This window comes from Hippopotamus amphibius, chromosome 10, assembly GCF_030028045.1.
Source record: "Hippopotamus amphibius kiboko isolate mHipAmp2 chromosome 10, mHipAmp2.hap2, whole genome shotgun sequence".
Lineage (NCBI taxonomy): Eukaryota > Metazoa > Chordata > Mammalia > Artiodactyla > Hippopotamidae > Hippopotamus > Hippopotamus amphibius.
Genome location: NC_080195.1, coordinates 75,430,035 through 75,447,729, shown reverse-complemented (window position 1 = coordinate 75,447,729; position 17,695 = coordinate 75,430,035). Strand labels below are relative to the sequence as shown.

The 17,695-nt window shown below is 35.9% G+C and overlaps 1 protein-coding gene across 2 annotated transcripts in view; it reads left to right on the top strand.

The window, feature by feature from the left end:
- Positions 1-17,695, top strand: part of ARL13B (ADP ribosylation factor like GTPase 13B) — a 70,800-nt gene that overhangs the window by 4,100 nt on the left and 49,005 nt on the right. Inside the window, exons 2-3 of one of the 2 annotated variants that reach the window (XM_057696952.1) lie at positions 8,639-8,709; positions 16,839-17,088. In XM_057696952.1, the coding sequence (XP_057552935.1) occupies positions 8,639-8,709; positions 16,839-17,088 (321 nt within the window). The remainder of the gene's footprint in view (positions 1-8,638; positions 8,710-16,838; positions 17,089-17,695) is intronic. The other variant, XM_057696953.1, reaches the window with a different exon arrangement.

Here is a 17,695-nt window from a genome sequence, read left to right as displayed (position 1 = left end):
GCCTTGGTGAGCATCCTCATATAAATGTCTTTGGAAATGCAATTCTAGCTCAGATGATATGAAAAAGTTTTAAAGTGTGTGGTATATATTGCCAAATTGCTCTTCAGAAAGGCTCTTCTTATTTTTTTTAACCAATTTCTACTCCTGCCAGCAAGGTATGAGAGTGCTTTTTTTCCTCAACAAAATAGGAGCCATCACTTTTTCCAGCTTATAGGGGGAAATGTTATCTGCTTTTAGTTTCTATTTTCTTGATTACTGATGAGGTTAAAAGTTTTTTCCCTTGGGCATTTTTATTTCTTCTTTTGAGAATTTTCCCAGTGATTCCCTTTGCTGTTTTTCTACTGAGACAGGTCCATTTTCTTATTGATTTTTCTAAAAGAGGTTTTAAGTGTTTATACTAGTAATACTTTCTCTCTAGTATATGTTGCAGATATTTTTCTTTCTTTGGTTATGTTTTAAATTTTTTAGTGTTTTTTTGAAGCATAAACATTAAATTTTTTTATTCATATGTATCATTCTTTTAGTGTAATATTTAGGAAGTTCATCACCATTCCAAGATTATAGTTACTTATACTTTTTTTTTCCTAGTACTTTTATGTTTTAATTTTTAACATTTGAATCTCTATTGAAATTTATTTTGTGTATAGGGAGCAGCCTTCATCCAGGGCACAGAACACAAGGTCTGTCAAGCCATGGTTCTCAGTAAATATCTGGACCCGCTCAGCAGGTCCTCACCCTTACATATTATCATCTACATACTCAGAACTCCTATTATTTATACAAAGTAGCTTCTAGTTGATGAAATAGTACATATAACATATGATAGAATATATGAGTTTAAAGATGATTTCCAAGATTTCTAGCAAGGATTGTAAGCAGAATTCTGGAAAGGGTGTAATTTTACCTGGGTCTTGAAGAAATTTGTGCTTCCTGTGCTTTGCATGAGTATGATTTCAGGAATAGCCTACTTAGAGAGGCAGAAAATTAACATCAATTTAAAGGAAGGAATTTTGGCAGCAAGAATTATGTAGTATAATTTAAAATAGTAAAAAAAATTTTTTTAACCAGTATTTAAACAAAAAGAAAAATATAATAAGTATTCATGTGCTCACTACCTAGATTTTACAGATATTAGCCTTTGGTCATCACATTTTAGTTTTTTTCCTAAGAAACAGATAAATCCTCAAAGCTCCCTGCACCCTATTCGTCTCATACCATCCTTTCCCAGAGGTAATCACTAGCTAGAACTTGTTTCTTGCCCTTCTGTGTTTTTCCTTGTAGCAATTCAGCCTACCAAAGCTTTACTTCAGATTTATTAGTAAATTGTTTTTCACTGTGGCTAAGTCTAAAAGAAGAGACTCAGATATCACAGTAAGTAATGTGGATTGGTGCTTTCTATATATCAGTGTGGTATCTGGTAAAACACACCAGGAATTTTTTCAGTGGGGAAATAGCACCCTATTAGTCATTTTTCTTGGTCTAAGTAAATATAACTGTAAATCCTAGACTATTTGTAGAAATTGCTGGTTCTTAATTTCTTAATTAAGCTGTACATACAGATTAGCAAGGATTATCTGATGTGCTATGGGCAGAACTAGAATATCTTACACTTCTTTTTATCCCCTTACAGTTTCTTATTTAATCACAGTAAGAATCTCAGAATTTTAGGAAAGGGATCTAAAGATATTTTGATTCTACCCCTTTATATTTTATTTTATTTTTATTTTTTATTTTTAGATTTTAAAAAATAGTCTATATTTTTAGATCAATTTTAGGTTTACAGAAAAACTAAGCAGAAAGTACAGAGAGCTCCCATATACCCCCCTCCTCCTAGTTTCCACTATTATTAACATCTTGCATTAGTGGGGTACATTTGCTACAATTGATGAACATAGTGATAGATCACTAACTAAAGTCCATAATTTACATTATCCCTTTATGTTTTAGAAATGAACAGACAGTAAGAATTTCACTTGATCAAGACTTCAAAGCTAGCATAAGACCCCAAGTTGCGTCCTCTTTTTAGTGCTTCTTAAATCTAGAGAGTGATTTTGATGCAGTATTATCCTGGACTCTACAATCTGAATTGAAATGTCAGAAAATAGTGCGTTTGTATAATAAAATCACATCATAAATGTTTTTGGTAAATTTTTTTCGTTTATGTTTTTTTGTGGTAGGTTTTTTGTTTTCTCACACATGTATCATAAAACAGTGTTTCCAAGTCCCTTTTCATGTGTATTTGTTACTTGTTACATTGCTCCATGTAGTTTTAAATATTTTAAGTAATAAATATCAATTTTGATGTGTCAAATTTTGCTTCATAGTATTTCAGTGAAGTGTATTATTTTAACTTGTATAACATTTTTGAAGTTAGAAATAGCTTTACATAATTATCTCATTTGAAGTGTTGTCTTCTGTAGTCAACAGATGAGGAAGTTGAGAGTTGTAAATGTTCAAAAGATTATAATAATATCATTCAGAAAAGATTCAGAATTCAGATGTTTTCTCAGTCTAAGTTCAAAGTGCTAATATTATGTGGCTTTTATTTCTGACATACTACTTTGTATATCTGTTGTATAAAAAGGGACCCTGAGACAAAATATATAAAACAGCCTTTGGCTCTCTTATCTCTTAATCCCTCATTTTTTTTTTTTTTGGCACACGGGCTTAGTTGCTCCGCGGCATGTGGGATCTTCCTGGAGCTGGGATCGAACCCGTGATCTCTGCACTGGCAGGCGGATTCTTAACCACTGCGCCACCTAGGAAGCCCCCTCATTTTTTTTTTAACTCAGAATTTTTTTAGTTTTAAAAATATTTCTCACTGTTATTGTCTTGAAACCATATGCATGTAAATTTACTCAGAAAACTTCAGTCAGTTTGATGTAACAAAATAGGTAATTTTAATTACATTCTTTAATACCGAACTGTTACTTTGATGTGAAGATTTATATAAATTAAATCCATTACAGTACGCTCTCAATTTAAAGTTATATATTTTAATTTTACTTAGTGTTTTCTTAGTAAATGGGTGATCAGAAAATATGTTTATGTTTCATTCAGTGAAGATGCATGATATGTGCTCAGCATATTTGATCCTGGGGCTGCAGAATTAAGACAAGTTCTAGTTGGGAAAACTATATGAAAAGTTGCATGAGAAAGTTAAGGTTTATTTGCTGTGATAACATGCATGGTCAGAAAGGATTGGGGGAATCCCCAGCCTTAAAGGCCTGCTAGGGAGTGGCAGAAGAAGAGGCTGCAGAGTTTGGACTTGATTCTGTTTAAGAATTTTAAACAGAAAAATGCCATTGTTGGATTTTCATTAACATCATGGTTAGGTTTTATTAACAGCATGCAATTCATAACCTTACTTAATCTACCTATTACTAGGTAATCTACCTTCTCTTAGCTCTAGGAAGTAGGTTATGATTGTGATAGACTGAACTGTAGGGGGAAAATTCCAAAATATTCTGATGAAAATGAGCCAGACTACCTGGCTGTCTGGTGTATATCTGTCTGTGTGTGTATTTTATCTATATCTATATCTACATAGATATAGATGTATATAAATGTGAGTAAATTTTAGTATAAACAGGATGGTTCAAGTTGCCCTTTAAAATAATAATAATTATTATTTTTACAAACCACTGTATCTAAACTTCCCATGGAAACTGCTGTTGACTAACTTTTATTAACACTGTAACCAGTGGGTAACTTGTATCTGCTCTGCTTGCAGGGACAGCATGAAGATAAATGATAGGCTAAAATAGCTCTGACCTATCAAGACACACTATATAAATTCAAAGCATTGGTATTGCAAGGTTTGAGAAAAGCTGAGAGCATTTATTTCTGAAGTACTTAATTTGTGGCAAGTACCAAAAAGATACTTTTATTTTACAAAACTCTGTAGTATTTGATATTGTCCATCTCTTAACCTTTCTAAAAACTGTTCCCATCACTGCCATTTCTTTGGTGTCATTTCTTTCTGGGTACAATTTTAAAAGTTTCTTCAGAGGTTCTTGGGGTTCTGTTGTCCCCTGTCCCCTGGCTCTTCTTCCTTCTGTGCTTTTTCATCTGTTCCTGTAGTTTTAACTACCACATATATGTCTCATAATCCCAGTCCAGATCTCTCCTCCAGCTTCAGACTTCAGTGTGAGATAAGCACTACTGTCAGCATGAGCAAAACTGAACCCATTAATCCTCCTCCATAATCTGGTCCCTGCCCATCTCTCTGGCATTATTTTGTAGACTCCCTGTCTTGAATTTTATGCTGTAGTACGAGCAGCTATAGGTTGAGCACTTACTGTGTGCTACAGGCATTGTATAGCTTACTTTCATGTCTTATGTAATTTCACCACATCCCTACGGGATGGATATTTTTATTATCCCATTTTGCTGATAAAATTGAGAAGTTAAATGACCTGTCCCGGGTCATATAGCTTAGAATGGCAATTCTGGGACTTGAACACAGGTCACTCTAACACCAAGCTTGTGGCTATTTATCAGAGTACCCACAATCCCTGTTACGTTACTTATTACTAGTACGAACATACTGTACATCTTACAACAGAGTCCTTTCCATATCAGCCTTTCTAGTTTGGTATATAATTCAAGACTCACCGATAACTGTAATAAGAGTGAAGTGATCATTTTCAGCTTCTGGGAAGGTCACATTATTAACTGTTTGATGATAATGGTTCCTTAAGCCAGAAGTATGTCAGGTTCCCTTTAGACTCAGTAGATAGTTGTATTGAGTTGTGATTGTCTATAAATGTAACAAGCATGTTCTCCTTTTATTTAAGGCTGCTATCCTGAGGTGTGCTCTTAATGCTTGGGTCTAATGGGTCTAGCAGCTCAGCACTCTGCCAGTTCTTACCTGCTTGGTGTGATGCCTTTTCAGGCAGGGTTCTTAGTCTGGAACCTCTTCATCCTTCCTCCTATTTTCCCCTTCCCTTTGCTTGGCCGACTTCTGCATTTTAAGAACTTAGCTGAGGCATCATCACCTTGTGTAGGAAGCTTCCCAGACCTTCTCCTGTATCTCTAGACTAAATACAGTCTTCTTGCTCTGTATTCCTTTAGTATATGATGTAGATGGATAAGCATTTTAAACTGTCATAGTGTCACAACGCACAAATATTTGTTTACATTTTAGTCACTCTCATTAGAGGCATTTTTGTGTCCAATATACTCAAGTGCCTGATGTACTTTTATTGAATTACTCTCTGACCAAATGACTAAATGATTGCTTTTATTGCTAATGTCAACTTTCTAGACACTGTAAACCTAAGAACACTGTTTATTATTTTTTCAATTGAAGGTCTGATGTAGTTGATCAATAATCATAAGACTAAAAGACATAATCTTTTATTTCTCTGTTGTTACATAGCATCACAGCCAAACTGTTCCCAGTCAGTGATAATTTATCTTATTTTAAAAACCTGTAATGACATGTACATTTTAAAATGTGTTAGATTGAATATATTCAATGTTTAAAGAGCTCCATAAAATTTTGAGTGCTAGGTGATTGTTAACCTTTTAAACCCATTCTGTTCTGAAAATATAAACTTAAGGCTTTGTTATCAGGTGTTGCAGTAATTCATGCTGTGATTTTCATTTCTACTGCTAATGTGATTTTCATTTGTACTGCTAATTTTATGTTTTTCATTAAGGCTTTAATTACCTCATATATTTAATTAAAGCCATGTTTTTAAGTATTTGGCATAATGATTTTAAAAATTAAGTATGTACTTGCAGGCGTAGTCAAAATAAAAATAGAAATCCAGAGAGGCTTATTTCATGCCAGTCTCAGCATGATTATAATTTTCCAAAGTGATTTTCATGTTTGAAGAACTTTTTTTGTTTGAACCTAAATATTCTGTTTAAAAAAGGAAAGCTTTTAAGGTAAAATCTAACATCCTTCCTTGGTAGCTGCTTTAAGATTAATGTTTCAAACTGTGTAAAAATAATTATTTGGAAAGTGTTTTTTTTTTTTTTTAAACGAAATCTTGACAAGAATGGGGGGAAGACATAAGATGCTACCTGTGTAACAGACAATGAAGGGCCATTTTCCTTAAAAAAGGTATATTTGAGGTGTTTTTACTCTGGCTCATAAGGGATGGGAAAAGGATCCATGATGTTCCTAGGAACTGCTAAGCCATTCGATGTACATTTGTGGTGTGGTCTTCCGTGACTTCTAGGATAGGCAGGGTCAGCTGCTCTGTCTCCCTGTGGCTGCCTGTGCTCTCGCTTTACAACAGTCATCACACATACATCTCTAATACCTCTTTTCTTGCTAGGCTGTAAGGTTTATGATGGCTAGGGATTGTGGGTGCTTGTTTGCTACAGTGTAATAGGTGCTTAATCAACATTTACAGAATAAATGATGCAAACAAGCAGAAAACAGGGATTTGTTCCCCAGAAGTAATTGTTTTGTCATGGTGATGTGTGAAGCACTGTAGATCTTGAAATAAATTATTAAAGAGCAATTGAATTAGCTTTAATATTATGGTCTAATTCATTATATATCTAGTAACCTGAATTATCCAAAATATTGTTTAAATGCTATATTATCCATCTTTTTTTTTGGATAGTCACTTATTATATTTTATTTAAGAAATTATTTTGTACTTAAATCTTGTTCTTTGATATTTGGAAGTTATGAATTCTTCAGACAAAGTAGTGAAGTTATACTCTACATATCTCAAAGCTTCCTTAAGAAGTTAAACATATTTTTTAAAGTTGATAATGCAGGTAAAACTTTCACGTGGATAGAAGTACCTAGACCTCACATACTACCTCAGCCCCATAAATTCATAATCTGCTGTGTGCCTCTTTGGCATTTCCACTGACCCCACTAGTGGCTGACTGAGAATGGGGTGTGAGGGTGCTGCTAATTGTGACTTACTACTGACTCAAGCGTAGATGTACTTTCATTTATTCTTCCTGGTGGATATAGGGATGGTTGAAGCATTTAGAAAAGACTAAAGCTCCTGGATAACAAAGGAAATTAACATGAAGGGTAAATTAATTTTACTCACAAAAACCAAAGTCCTCACCATGGCCTACAAGGCCCTGCGTGATCTGGCCTCTCCTGTGTTTCTGACCTCCTGGCCTTCTTCCCTGTCTCACTGGGCTTTACCATTACTGACCTCCTTGCCTTTGCCCCAGCTGCACTCTCTTGCCCCAGATATTTGCATAAGTAACTCCCTCCTTCAAGGCCTTGCTCAGACTTTACCTTCTTTCTCAGTGAGGCCTGCCCTGATCACCCTGTGTAAAACTGCAGTCCACCTCCACCCCCACTCCTGCTCCCCTTTATCCTGCATTACTTGATTCTTTTCTCTATAGTACTTAATCACCTCTAACATAGGATATAACCTATAATTTACTAATTTCTTATATTTATTATTATTGTTTGTCTCCTGCAACTAAAATGTAAGTTTAATAAGGGAAGGGTTTCTCTATTAGTTTTTATTTTTCATTGTTGTTGTGGTTATTTTAGTAAACAGGTATATCTCAGGTACTTAGAACACTAGTGTATGGTGTACAGAAGAACGAACAGTAACTATTTGTTTAATAAATAAGTCCAGATCCAAGAGAGCCAGGCCTTGACAGATGAAAAAACCCCCTTTCTTGCCATCTAAGTTCTGTTTTTTAACCCTTGTTGGAAAGATTGCCAGTGAAGAATGACTGTACTTGGCAGAAACCCTGACTCTACCCGGTGGGAATGTGGCCTAGTTTGCTGTGGGTTTCTCTCTATATTTCCAAATCTATGGTGTTAATAGGTGGTCTCACCACTTATACCAAGTAGTAGTTAAGCATGAAACAGAAATGAGCTTTAGTGGTGGACTGAATCTCCAAGATGATAGGACCAATATAGTAGGTTTGCTCCTTTATAACCTGCCCCAGGTTTAAGAAGTCCCTAGGAATTAGGTGAATTAGGTTTTGGTTCTGACAGTAACTAGTTCGTTGTCTTATTTTATGACTCTGGGCTTGTGTTTCTTCAGTTGTAAAATTGAAGTGGATTGTATACTTTTTCTAACTCTGTGAAGTTTAGCTGTATCATCAGGAACATTTTCAGCTTTATAATTTAGGAACCCTCTTTCAAAATACACTAATTCTTAGGTTAATAATTATGTTACTATACTATATTTAAGATTTATACTTGGTAAGGTGCTGCATATATAAAAACAGTTGAGCCTGCTAGTAGTGTCTAGAACCTAACAATCATTCTTTTCTTATGTAATTTCACAAGAAAAAACAAATTTGTGCTAATTCTTAGATTTCAATTAACTAGAAAATTGAGTCTTTAGACAAGATAAATAACTCGTGCTAGAATCCACCTCCCTCACTCCCTTTCTCTCTTCTTTCCCTTATTTCTTCTCTATCCTTCAGGTTACCTACTGTACAGTTCCCTTTTTTTTTTGTTTAGAGAACAAAAGGATGACACGTTACAGGTATTTCTCAAGAATTTTGCTTTTTGAATATGTATTTTATTCATCATTGTACCCCCTAGCATCCAGCACATTGTCTTGTATATAGTAGATGTTCCTTAAGTGTTGCTTGGAGGAATGAATTTGCTTTTATTTTTCTCCCAATATTTAATTAACTCAGAAAGTGATTTTTAAATTTTTATTATTTTAAGAAAGGTGACTCTCGTGATGGTGGGACTTGATAATGCTGGTAAAACGGCAACAGCGAAGGGAATCCAAGGAGGTAAGCTTGAAAAAATTTATTATTAAATTATTCTGATTTATTTAAATTGTTTTATTACATATTCATTGGGTGCAGATACTGTGCACTCTGTTACTTTATATTCTTAGTATACTTGTGGCTAATATGGTGAATAGACTCTGGCTTAATAGTACCAGCCTGTTATGTTTCAGGTTTGAATGAATGCAGAGATGCAGAGGCTCCTCGAGGTCTTTAATCAGCTAAGAGGGATCACAGCTGTCTTCTAGCCAGTAGGAAGGAAAAAATTAAAAAAGGACATGCCAGGACTTCCCTGGTGGCTCAGTGGTTAAGAATCCTCCTGCCAAAATCTGGAAAGTGTCTCAACAAGGGAGACTCAAGGGATTCAAAGGCTTGATTAGTCATAAATTGGTTTTAGGGCAAAAGCCAGAGATTGGTGAGAATTTGTAAACTAGGCAAGTTTCTCAACCAGTCAGTGGTCTTTTGAACCCATGAGCCCTGTTAAATCAGTTTGTCTGTGATTTTATCTTGGAGTATGTGAGTCTGAACTAGTTGATGTTCAAATAATTAGAACTTTGTTTGTGCTACATGCCAGTTTCAGAATGTTCTTCTGTTTTACAAATCAGTATGTGTTTACAAGTTGTGGTTTCTTGTTCATTCCTGAGTGGTGTCAACTTTTTCTTCTGTCACCACCTTCTTCCAGATATTTTCGTGGCTCACTCCCTCATTTACAGGATTTCCTCAAATGTCACCATCTCGGTGCAGATTATCCCAATCACCCTGTTTAAAAATCCAACTCTCCCCATCACCTCTGCTCCCAATTCCTTTTATTCTGCTCCATTTTTCCAATAGCACTTACCACCTTCTAAAATCTAACAATTGTATTTGATTATTATGTTTATTGTATGTCTACCTGCATTATGATGTAAGCTCAGTGAAGGACTAGGAACTGTTTTTATCTTTGTTCATTTATGTCTCCATTAAATGCTGCCTGATGCATGGAAGTGCTTAATAAAAAAAAAAAAAAAAGAATCCACCTGCCAATGCGGCGGTCATGGGTTCAGTCCCTGGGCTAGGAAGATCCCACATGCTGCGGAGCAGCTAAGCCCTTGTGCCACAACTAAGAAAGACTGCACACAGCAACGAAGACCCAATGCAGCCATAAATAAAAGAAATAAATAAGTTAAAAAAAAAATACTTAAAAAAAATAAAAATAAAAAGGGCATTCCCTTGCCTTTAAGGATGCCTATCTTCTACTTACATTCTCTTGGCCAGAATTTAGTCACAGGGCTACAGCTAAATGAAAGGGAGTTAGAAATATAGTTAGGCAGCACTGTTCTTTTTGCACCTCTTTTTTTTTTTTTTAACGTGATGTGTAATTTTTACAGTTACGTTACAGATACATTAAAAGATTTTATGTCATTTATATTGCATCTCATTGGATGTATTTATTTAGTCTTAATTTAGTGCTTTGTAACTACAGTATAGAAGTTACTATACTAGTGAGTTTGTTTTGTACCCAGAAGATGTAGCACAGGCCAGGCATTTTGAAGATATGAATTGGGAGAAAACCTAACATATATTTGTTCCTGAAAATGGATGTTGCAACAAGATATCATGCATGACAAATAGGGAGCTTTTATTTATGGAAGTTTATGAAAGAAAATTGACACCTTGCAAAACTTGCTATTGGAGAAAAACATTTTGTCACCCCCAATTCTGCCATGTAACGTAGACACAAACTATATATTATTGTTTGAGGAGTCTTCTAAAGCCTTTTTGTACCCCTCATGCTGTCACCTAGGTTATATCCTTGCAGGGCACTGTCACCATCTAAACCAGGGGTTTGCAAACTTCTGTAAAGAGCCAGATAGTAAATATTTTAGACTTTGAGAGTCATATGGTCCCTTTCTCAGCTACACAGCTCTGGCATAGTAGTGCAAAGTAGCTCTAGAAAATATGTAAACAAATGGGCATGGCCCTGTTCCAATGAAACTTCATTTATAGACACTAAAATTTGATGTGTTATGGAATATTATCCTTTGGGGTTTTTTTTGGAAATTATTTTAAAATGTAAAACACCTTTTTAGCTTGAGGGTCATGTAAAAACAGGTGGCTAGCCAGATTTGGTCTGCAGGCCATGAAACCTTATGTTTCAAAGTCTTCTCTTTTATTCCTTCAAAGCCTTATATTCTAGGGAGCAGGATCCAGGAATTTGCTAATCAGACCATCCAATTATTTGCATATTCTTAGAACATCCTCTTTCGATCAGGCCTTTTTCTTCTGAATCCCACCTTTATATCCATTAGTTTCTGTTTCTGAGTTTAGAAAATGTTCATGGTGTCACTTCATGAACAAAAAGTCAAAGCTGCCTTCAACTTTGAGCTCCCCTCTGGCTCTGTTTTTTTCATTTTGTATTTACTCTTCAACCTACTCCAGTGACTGATTTCTTACCTTTTTTCTTTTTAAAGATTTCAGTTACATGTAACTACTTGAAGTTTTCCAAATTGAAACTTGTGATACCTTTATGTTTTTGTTTATGCTGTTCCCACTTGCCTTATTAAAGAGAATATCAACTTATCCTTAAAGGCAGAATATCTTCTTATCTCTAAAGATGCTTATTTGTCATACAGTCTCCTTCTTTATGAAGTCTCTTCTGATCTCCTGCTGCCCTCACCTCTTAAGACCACCATCAGTACAATTGACTATGTCCTCTGTTTTTGTCTACTCTTACCTGTGTCTACTTGTATCACTACTTAATTGCCCCTCTATTTATGTATCTTGCTACCTCTCCAGACTGTAAGTTCCCCACAGGCAGTTTTATTTATTTTGGTGTCCCAGTTCAGGCCATGCCTCAGGCGTAGTAGTTAGTCTTCCTAAAACATTTCTCCCATGGCTTCTCTTAGCTTATTGCTGGCTCTTCTCAGTCTTGTTTTGTTTTTTTTTGTTTTTTTTTTTTTTTTATTATTTTATTTTATTTTATTTTTTTTGGGGGGTACACCAGGTTCAATCAACTGTTTTTATACACATATCCCCATATTCCCTCCCTTCCTTGACGCCCCCCCGTCGATTCCCCCCCACCCTCCCCGCCCCAGTCCTCTAAGGCATCTTCCATCCTCGAGTTGGACTCCCTTTGTTATACAACAACTTCCCACTGACTATTTTACAGTTGGTAGTATATATATGTCTGTACTACTCTCCCGCTTCTTCTCAGTCTTGTTTTGTTTTGTTTTTAATTAAAAAAAATTTTTTTAATCTTTATTGTAAAATTCCTCCTTTCTTTTCAGATAATCTTCTTTTCTTACTGTCTTTCCGCTAAGTCCAAACCCTGGGTTTAGTGTTTCATCTATAATTTTATCATAGTTTCCTAATCTAAGAGTACTTTCCCTATCTTGAGCTTTACTTCCTTCAGTCACCTTCTCTTCATGGCTGTCAAAGTGATTGCATTAATAGGGTATAGGTTCATTCCTACTAACAAAGGCCTAAAATAACAGTGGCTTAACAAAGTAGAAGTTTATTTCTCTCTCATATTACAGTACAGGCAAAAGTAGTCTAGGGCTGGCATAGCAGCTCTATGGTATTAGGGACTCAAGTTCCTCTTCCTATTTGCTTTGCCATTCCTAGTGTTCTCCCTTGGCTATCTGGTCCAAGGCGGCTCACTACTACATGTGCATTTCAGCTAGAAGGAAGAAGTAAAGGACAAAGGGAGTTTTAAAGTATGTGAACCAGAAGCCACCACATTACTTCAGTTCACAGGCCATTAGCTAGAACTCATGGTGTTTCAGAGCTGGCTCCTACTTTCTCTTATTGGCTCATAGTTGTCAAGGAGAGCCATTTAGGCACCTCTCTTCCCAACTCTGTTCAGATGCCTCATATTGGTAATTTGAAACTGGCCATAGTGGGAAAATTGGCAAACACTACATATCAGAGTTCCACAGCCTCCAAAGCCAGTTAAACATTTAACAGTATACCACAAGCACACCATCTAGAACCTGCTCTCATGGCCACCCCTAGCTGCCATAGAGACTAGGAATTGCATTCTTTATCCTAAACAGCCGGGGGCACAGCTAAAAAACCCGGGATTCTCTGACTTTCCGATATTATTTCCTAATAGTTCTAAGGAACTGTTGTTATTTTGGGTGGGAAAATTCTTCTTTGTGTAAATTGGTCCCTAGCATTATTGACGTTAACACATCTTTATTATATTATAGTTATTTGTGTATATATTTCATCTTTTTCCCTCTATATAGGTGCTCTATAAGGTCAGAAAATATTAATAGATCTTATTAATCTTTGCATATCTAGGACCTTAGGTAGTACTTTGCATATAACGTAAGCTTGATAAATAGTTATTGATTATATATTTTCACTTTATCTTGAACTTTCTAGGCATTGTCTTAACACATATGCTTTACTGAAATCCTCAGGATTAGGGACCGTATGTCTTACTTGGTTCCTGTATGATGCCTGGTTTATAACAGGCCCTCAATAAATGATTATAAGCATGGATGGATGAATATGAAGGCGAATCAAAAATTATCTGCACTTTGGCTGTAGAATTTAACTTTCAGAAAAGACAAATACATCATTTTTCAACATAATCTCCTTGCTTTTCAATACACTTTATTCATCTGGCAACAAGCTTTCGTATTCCCTCATTTAAAAATGTTTTAGGCTGAACTGCGAGCCACGAATGCAGTGCTGTCTTCTCTTCTTCATCAGAAGTGAATCTTCATCCTTGTAGTGCTGCTTTCAGGGAACCAAACAGGTGAAAGTCCGATGGCGCAAGATCAGAACCATAGGGAGGATGCTTTAACACCTCAAAACGAAGTTTTCGCAGAGTGTCAACAGGGTGGGCAGAAGTGTGTGGACATGCAAACCCAAAGACCACAAAAAACAATTCACTGCACGCTGCTCTACTTTTGAGCAAATCACAAGTGGGGCATCCATTTTTGCTCACACTGCAGTTATAAATGAACTGATGTAACATGTTCACACCTGCACAGCAGTGGCTGGGGAGACAGCAGCCTTGAACGGAAAGCACTAATAAGACAGTGCGGCCAACAGAAGTTTTAATATAACCGGAATGTGGATAATTTTTGACTCATCCGCGTATATGGAAGAATGGACATAAAGACAGCAGTCTAAGCTGTCTTAGCCATCTGGTGTTGTAGTATTGAGCAGTGATATGCTTTGAGTTGAGTGCTGAGGATACAAAGATAGTTCCCAGGTATTGGGAAGTTATAGGCTATTGTAGAGACCAGCAAGAAGGCAGAATATTATGATAGACAGTGTAGATGATATTGAAAGTAGGAAGGAATCATCAGAGAAGGATTTGTAGAAAAGGTTCTAACTTTAACATTTAGTCTTGAGTCTTGAAACACAGAATCATGAGTAGGAACCAGAGGAAGGAATAGAGAAGTTGGGGAGGGTGTTCCTTATACCAAAAGAAACAGGCTTTTAAAGTCCTGAATACCTGAATTTGAATCTTGGCTCTGTCTACCATGTAACCTTGAAAAAATTACATAGTATGAATTGGTTTCCTGGGAATAGTGCCATAATTTAATCTGTGCTTGTGTTACTTCCCTGCCTGGAATGTTCTTCTCCCATCTTTGTTATAATTTTTTTTATCTTTTAAGACTTTACTCCCATTTCACTTCCTTTCTGAAACCTTTCTAGGCCATAGCTCACCTCTCCCTCCTCTTTACCCCTTTTCTCTTGAATGCCCTCCACCTTACTTTGGGCTGCTGTAACAGAATACCATAGACTTGGTGGCTTAAACAACAGGTATTTCTCACAGTTCTGGAGGCTGGAAGTCTGAAGTCAGGGTGCCAGTATGGTCGGGAGCTGAGTGAAGGCTCTCTTCTTGTTTTACAGACAGCCATCTTCTCACTTGTATCCTCATGTGGTAGAAAGAGAGAGAGGAAACAAGCTCTCTTATGTCTCTTCTTATAAGGGCACTAATTCCATTATGAGGGCTCCATCCGTGTGACCTCATGTAAATCTGATTACCTCCCAAAGGCCCTACCTCCAAATACCATCACACTGGGGATTAGGGTTTCAACAGATGAGTTTTGGCAGGGAAATAAAGGTGCAGTTCATAACACCTTCACACTGTCCTCTTCAGACTTGTTCACAGAACATATATGTTCTTGTGTTATTCCCATTAATATTCTGTCTCTCTGAATTGTACTGAATGTTCTTTGAGGACAGCAACCCTATTTTATTCATCTTTACATTCTAATGCCTAACAAAGTCCTGGTACTGAGTAAGTATTCTGTATGTGTTATTTCCATTATGTCTTCCTCAGGATAGTTGATTTATTTTCACTGATAATTTCCTGGGGGGTGCCTTTCAAGTTGTACTCAAAGACAGCTGCTTATTTTAAGTGTGAAGCCAGTTTTGGCCTGGACTAGATCCACATTTTTAAATATCTAGTTTAATTCTGTTTCTGGAGTATACGGCCGCTTATACTGCTTCTAAACCTGCCTTTTCCTCCTCAATAAGGCAGGTATTTTAAAAATGTGACTTGTGACGTCTCTGTTAATTTTCTAGGGAGGTGTGTAAACTGCACTAAGATGCTTGCTGAAAGGGAATGGTACATTGCAAGTCTCTTTCTCAGTCACTGCTAAGCCTAGTAGCAAATGCCTTTCAAATTTATCTTTGTAATGGCCGATGCTTTGCTGAATGTGGGAATGATAAGACCCTCTAAACCAGTGTTGTTCAATAGAGCTATTTGCAGTGATGGACATGTTCTATATTGGCTCTGTCCAGTAGGGTGGGCCACCAGCCACACGTGACTTTTGAGGACTTGAAGTGCAGCTAGTACAACTGAGGAACTGAATTTTTTATTTAATTGATTTAAAATTTAAAAGCTTCATGTAGTTTGTGGCCACTGTATCGACCATATAGCTGTAAACAAAGTTCATTGGAGTAATATTTGTTGTGAATTCCAGCATGAGAGAATGGAAGAGACAGACATGAAGTTTGAACTCTTTTCTATAACCATTGAGTCACTTGGTTCTATTAATCTTTCATGAGTTCTCTCTTGCCATTCTTCTATTTTTATTTTTGTACCTCTCCAAAAAGTGGCTCTCACTCTCATTTTCATTCTGTTCTAGAGACTTTTGCAAAGATGAATCTCAGTAAAGGACTACTTTAGTCACCTTAATTATGTTATTGGTCTGCTGAAACACATTCCTTGGCTCCCAATTTTCTATCTTCAGAACCGTCTTCAGTGTGCATTCAGTCTTAAGGATTTACTCCAACTACGATGTTCAACTTGTTCGTACTTCTTGCCTTTGCCATTTCTATTACTTAGATCACTTGTCTGACTGTCTAAATCCTACCTAGCTTTAAGGCCTAGATTCCAGCTCCTAGTGCAAGTCTTGAATCTTAATGATCTTCTTGGTCTCTTTCATTACCACTCTTTGGCAGTTATAATGGTATACATCCCGTACCTTCTTCTTTGTGCTGTCATATGCAGAAGTCCAAAGAAATTCAGTTGTAAACTTATGAAAATATCCTGTATTCTGTTCTTGTAGAAAAAAATAAAATCTACTCTTTATATTTGCAAGCTGTCCTTAAAAGTCTCTTTATTCCAATTATAGCTTTGAGTTAATTAAAAAAGAAAGGTCCTATACTCTTCATAGCTTTTCCCATTATTTGGTTGTTCTAGACTATTCTCTAAATGTTTAGTTTTTCTTTATAACTTCACAGAGGTTGTAATGGTCCCTGGGGATGGCTGTGGTGCTGAAGGTTGAAATTTTTATTGTTTGTCACTTGCAGAGTCAGTAGCCTTAAAGGCAAGAGTTCATTTGTTTATTCTACAGATCCTTATTAAGTACCTGTTCTATGATAGGTATTATTTTAGGAGCTGGGGTTATATCAATAAAAACAAACAAGCAAATGAAAAACAGACAGAAATTCCTATCTGCAAGTAGTGTAAATTCTAGTTGGATATTTTATAGTATCTACCTTTACCCCAAACCAGTGTGCTTAGATGTAATGCTTATTGTGTAAGCAAATAATAAACATTCTATTTAGTACTAAAGTATGATGAATAACCCACTTATGTCATTTAAATTGTGAAGTTAAGTTAGTGTTATTAATTTAAGGTCTAAAGATTCTTTCTTTTATATCATTTGAAACAGAGTATCCTGAAGATGTAGCTCCTACTGTTGGATTTTCCAAAATTGACCTTAGACAAGGAAAGTTTGAAGTCACCATCTTTGACTTGGGAGGTGGAAAAAGAATTCGGGGAATCTGGAAGAATTACTATGCTGAATCTTATGGGGTAATATTTGTTGTGGATTCGAGTGATGAAGAGAGAATGGAAGAGACAAAAGAGACAATGTCAGAAGTGATAAGACATCCTAGGATATCGGGAAAGCCTATATTGGTGTAAGTAATGTTGGTGTCATTGCAAACGTTGAAGCAGCAGCATTAGTCATTAAAGAAATTTACCTAAGTTACAAAATACTGTATAAGCTAAATTGTCACACCCTCGTATAGTAAAGTCTATGTAATTTACTGGGAGTTCTTAATATACCAAAGCCTTATTATAGTGCTATCTGTAGGGATTAAAGGCAGAGGCTATGTAATGAAGAAATCTTATAATTAGATCTCCTGGGTTTTCAAATATAAACTCTTTGTTTTATTTGATCATTTACTTTTGTCAAATTTTGTGAATGATCTGTTAATGAGATTCTAAAATGTTTTTCAATTTATTTTCCTCTTTTAATAACTTATTTATGTTTTGCCTCTGTCCTTTTTTTCTTGAAGAGTGTTCTTGTTTGAAATTTATTTAGATGGTTTATTCTTCTAATGCCATGTTGATTTCTCAGTTTTTATATTTCAAAATTGAACACATGATCTGTCATTATCAACTTAGTTGTATGCTTAGTGTCATTTTGTCCAGCTGCCTGAACATTTAAAAAAAAATTAACTGACAAAGGACTTTTGCACTACCTGCCCTCGTAGCATTTCTGGATAGTAAACACTAGATGGT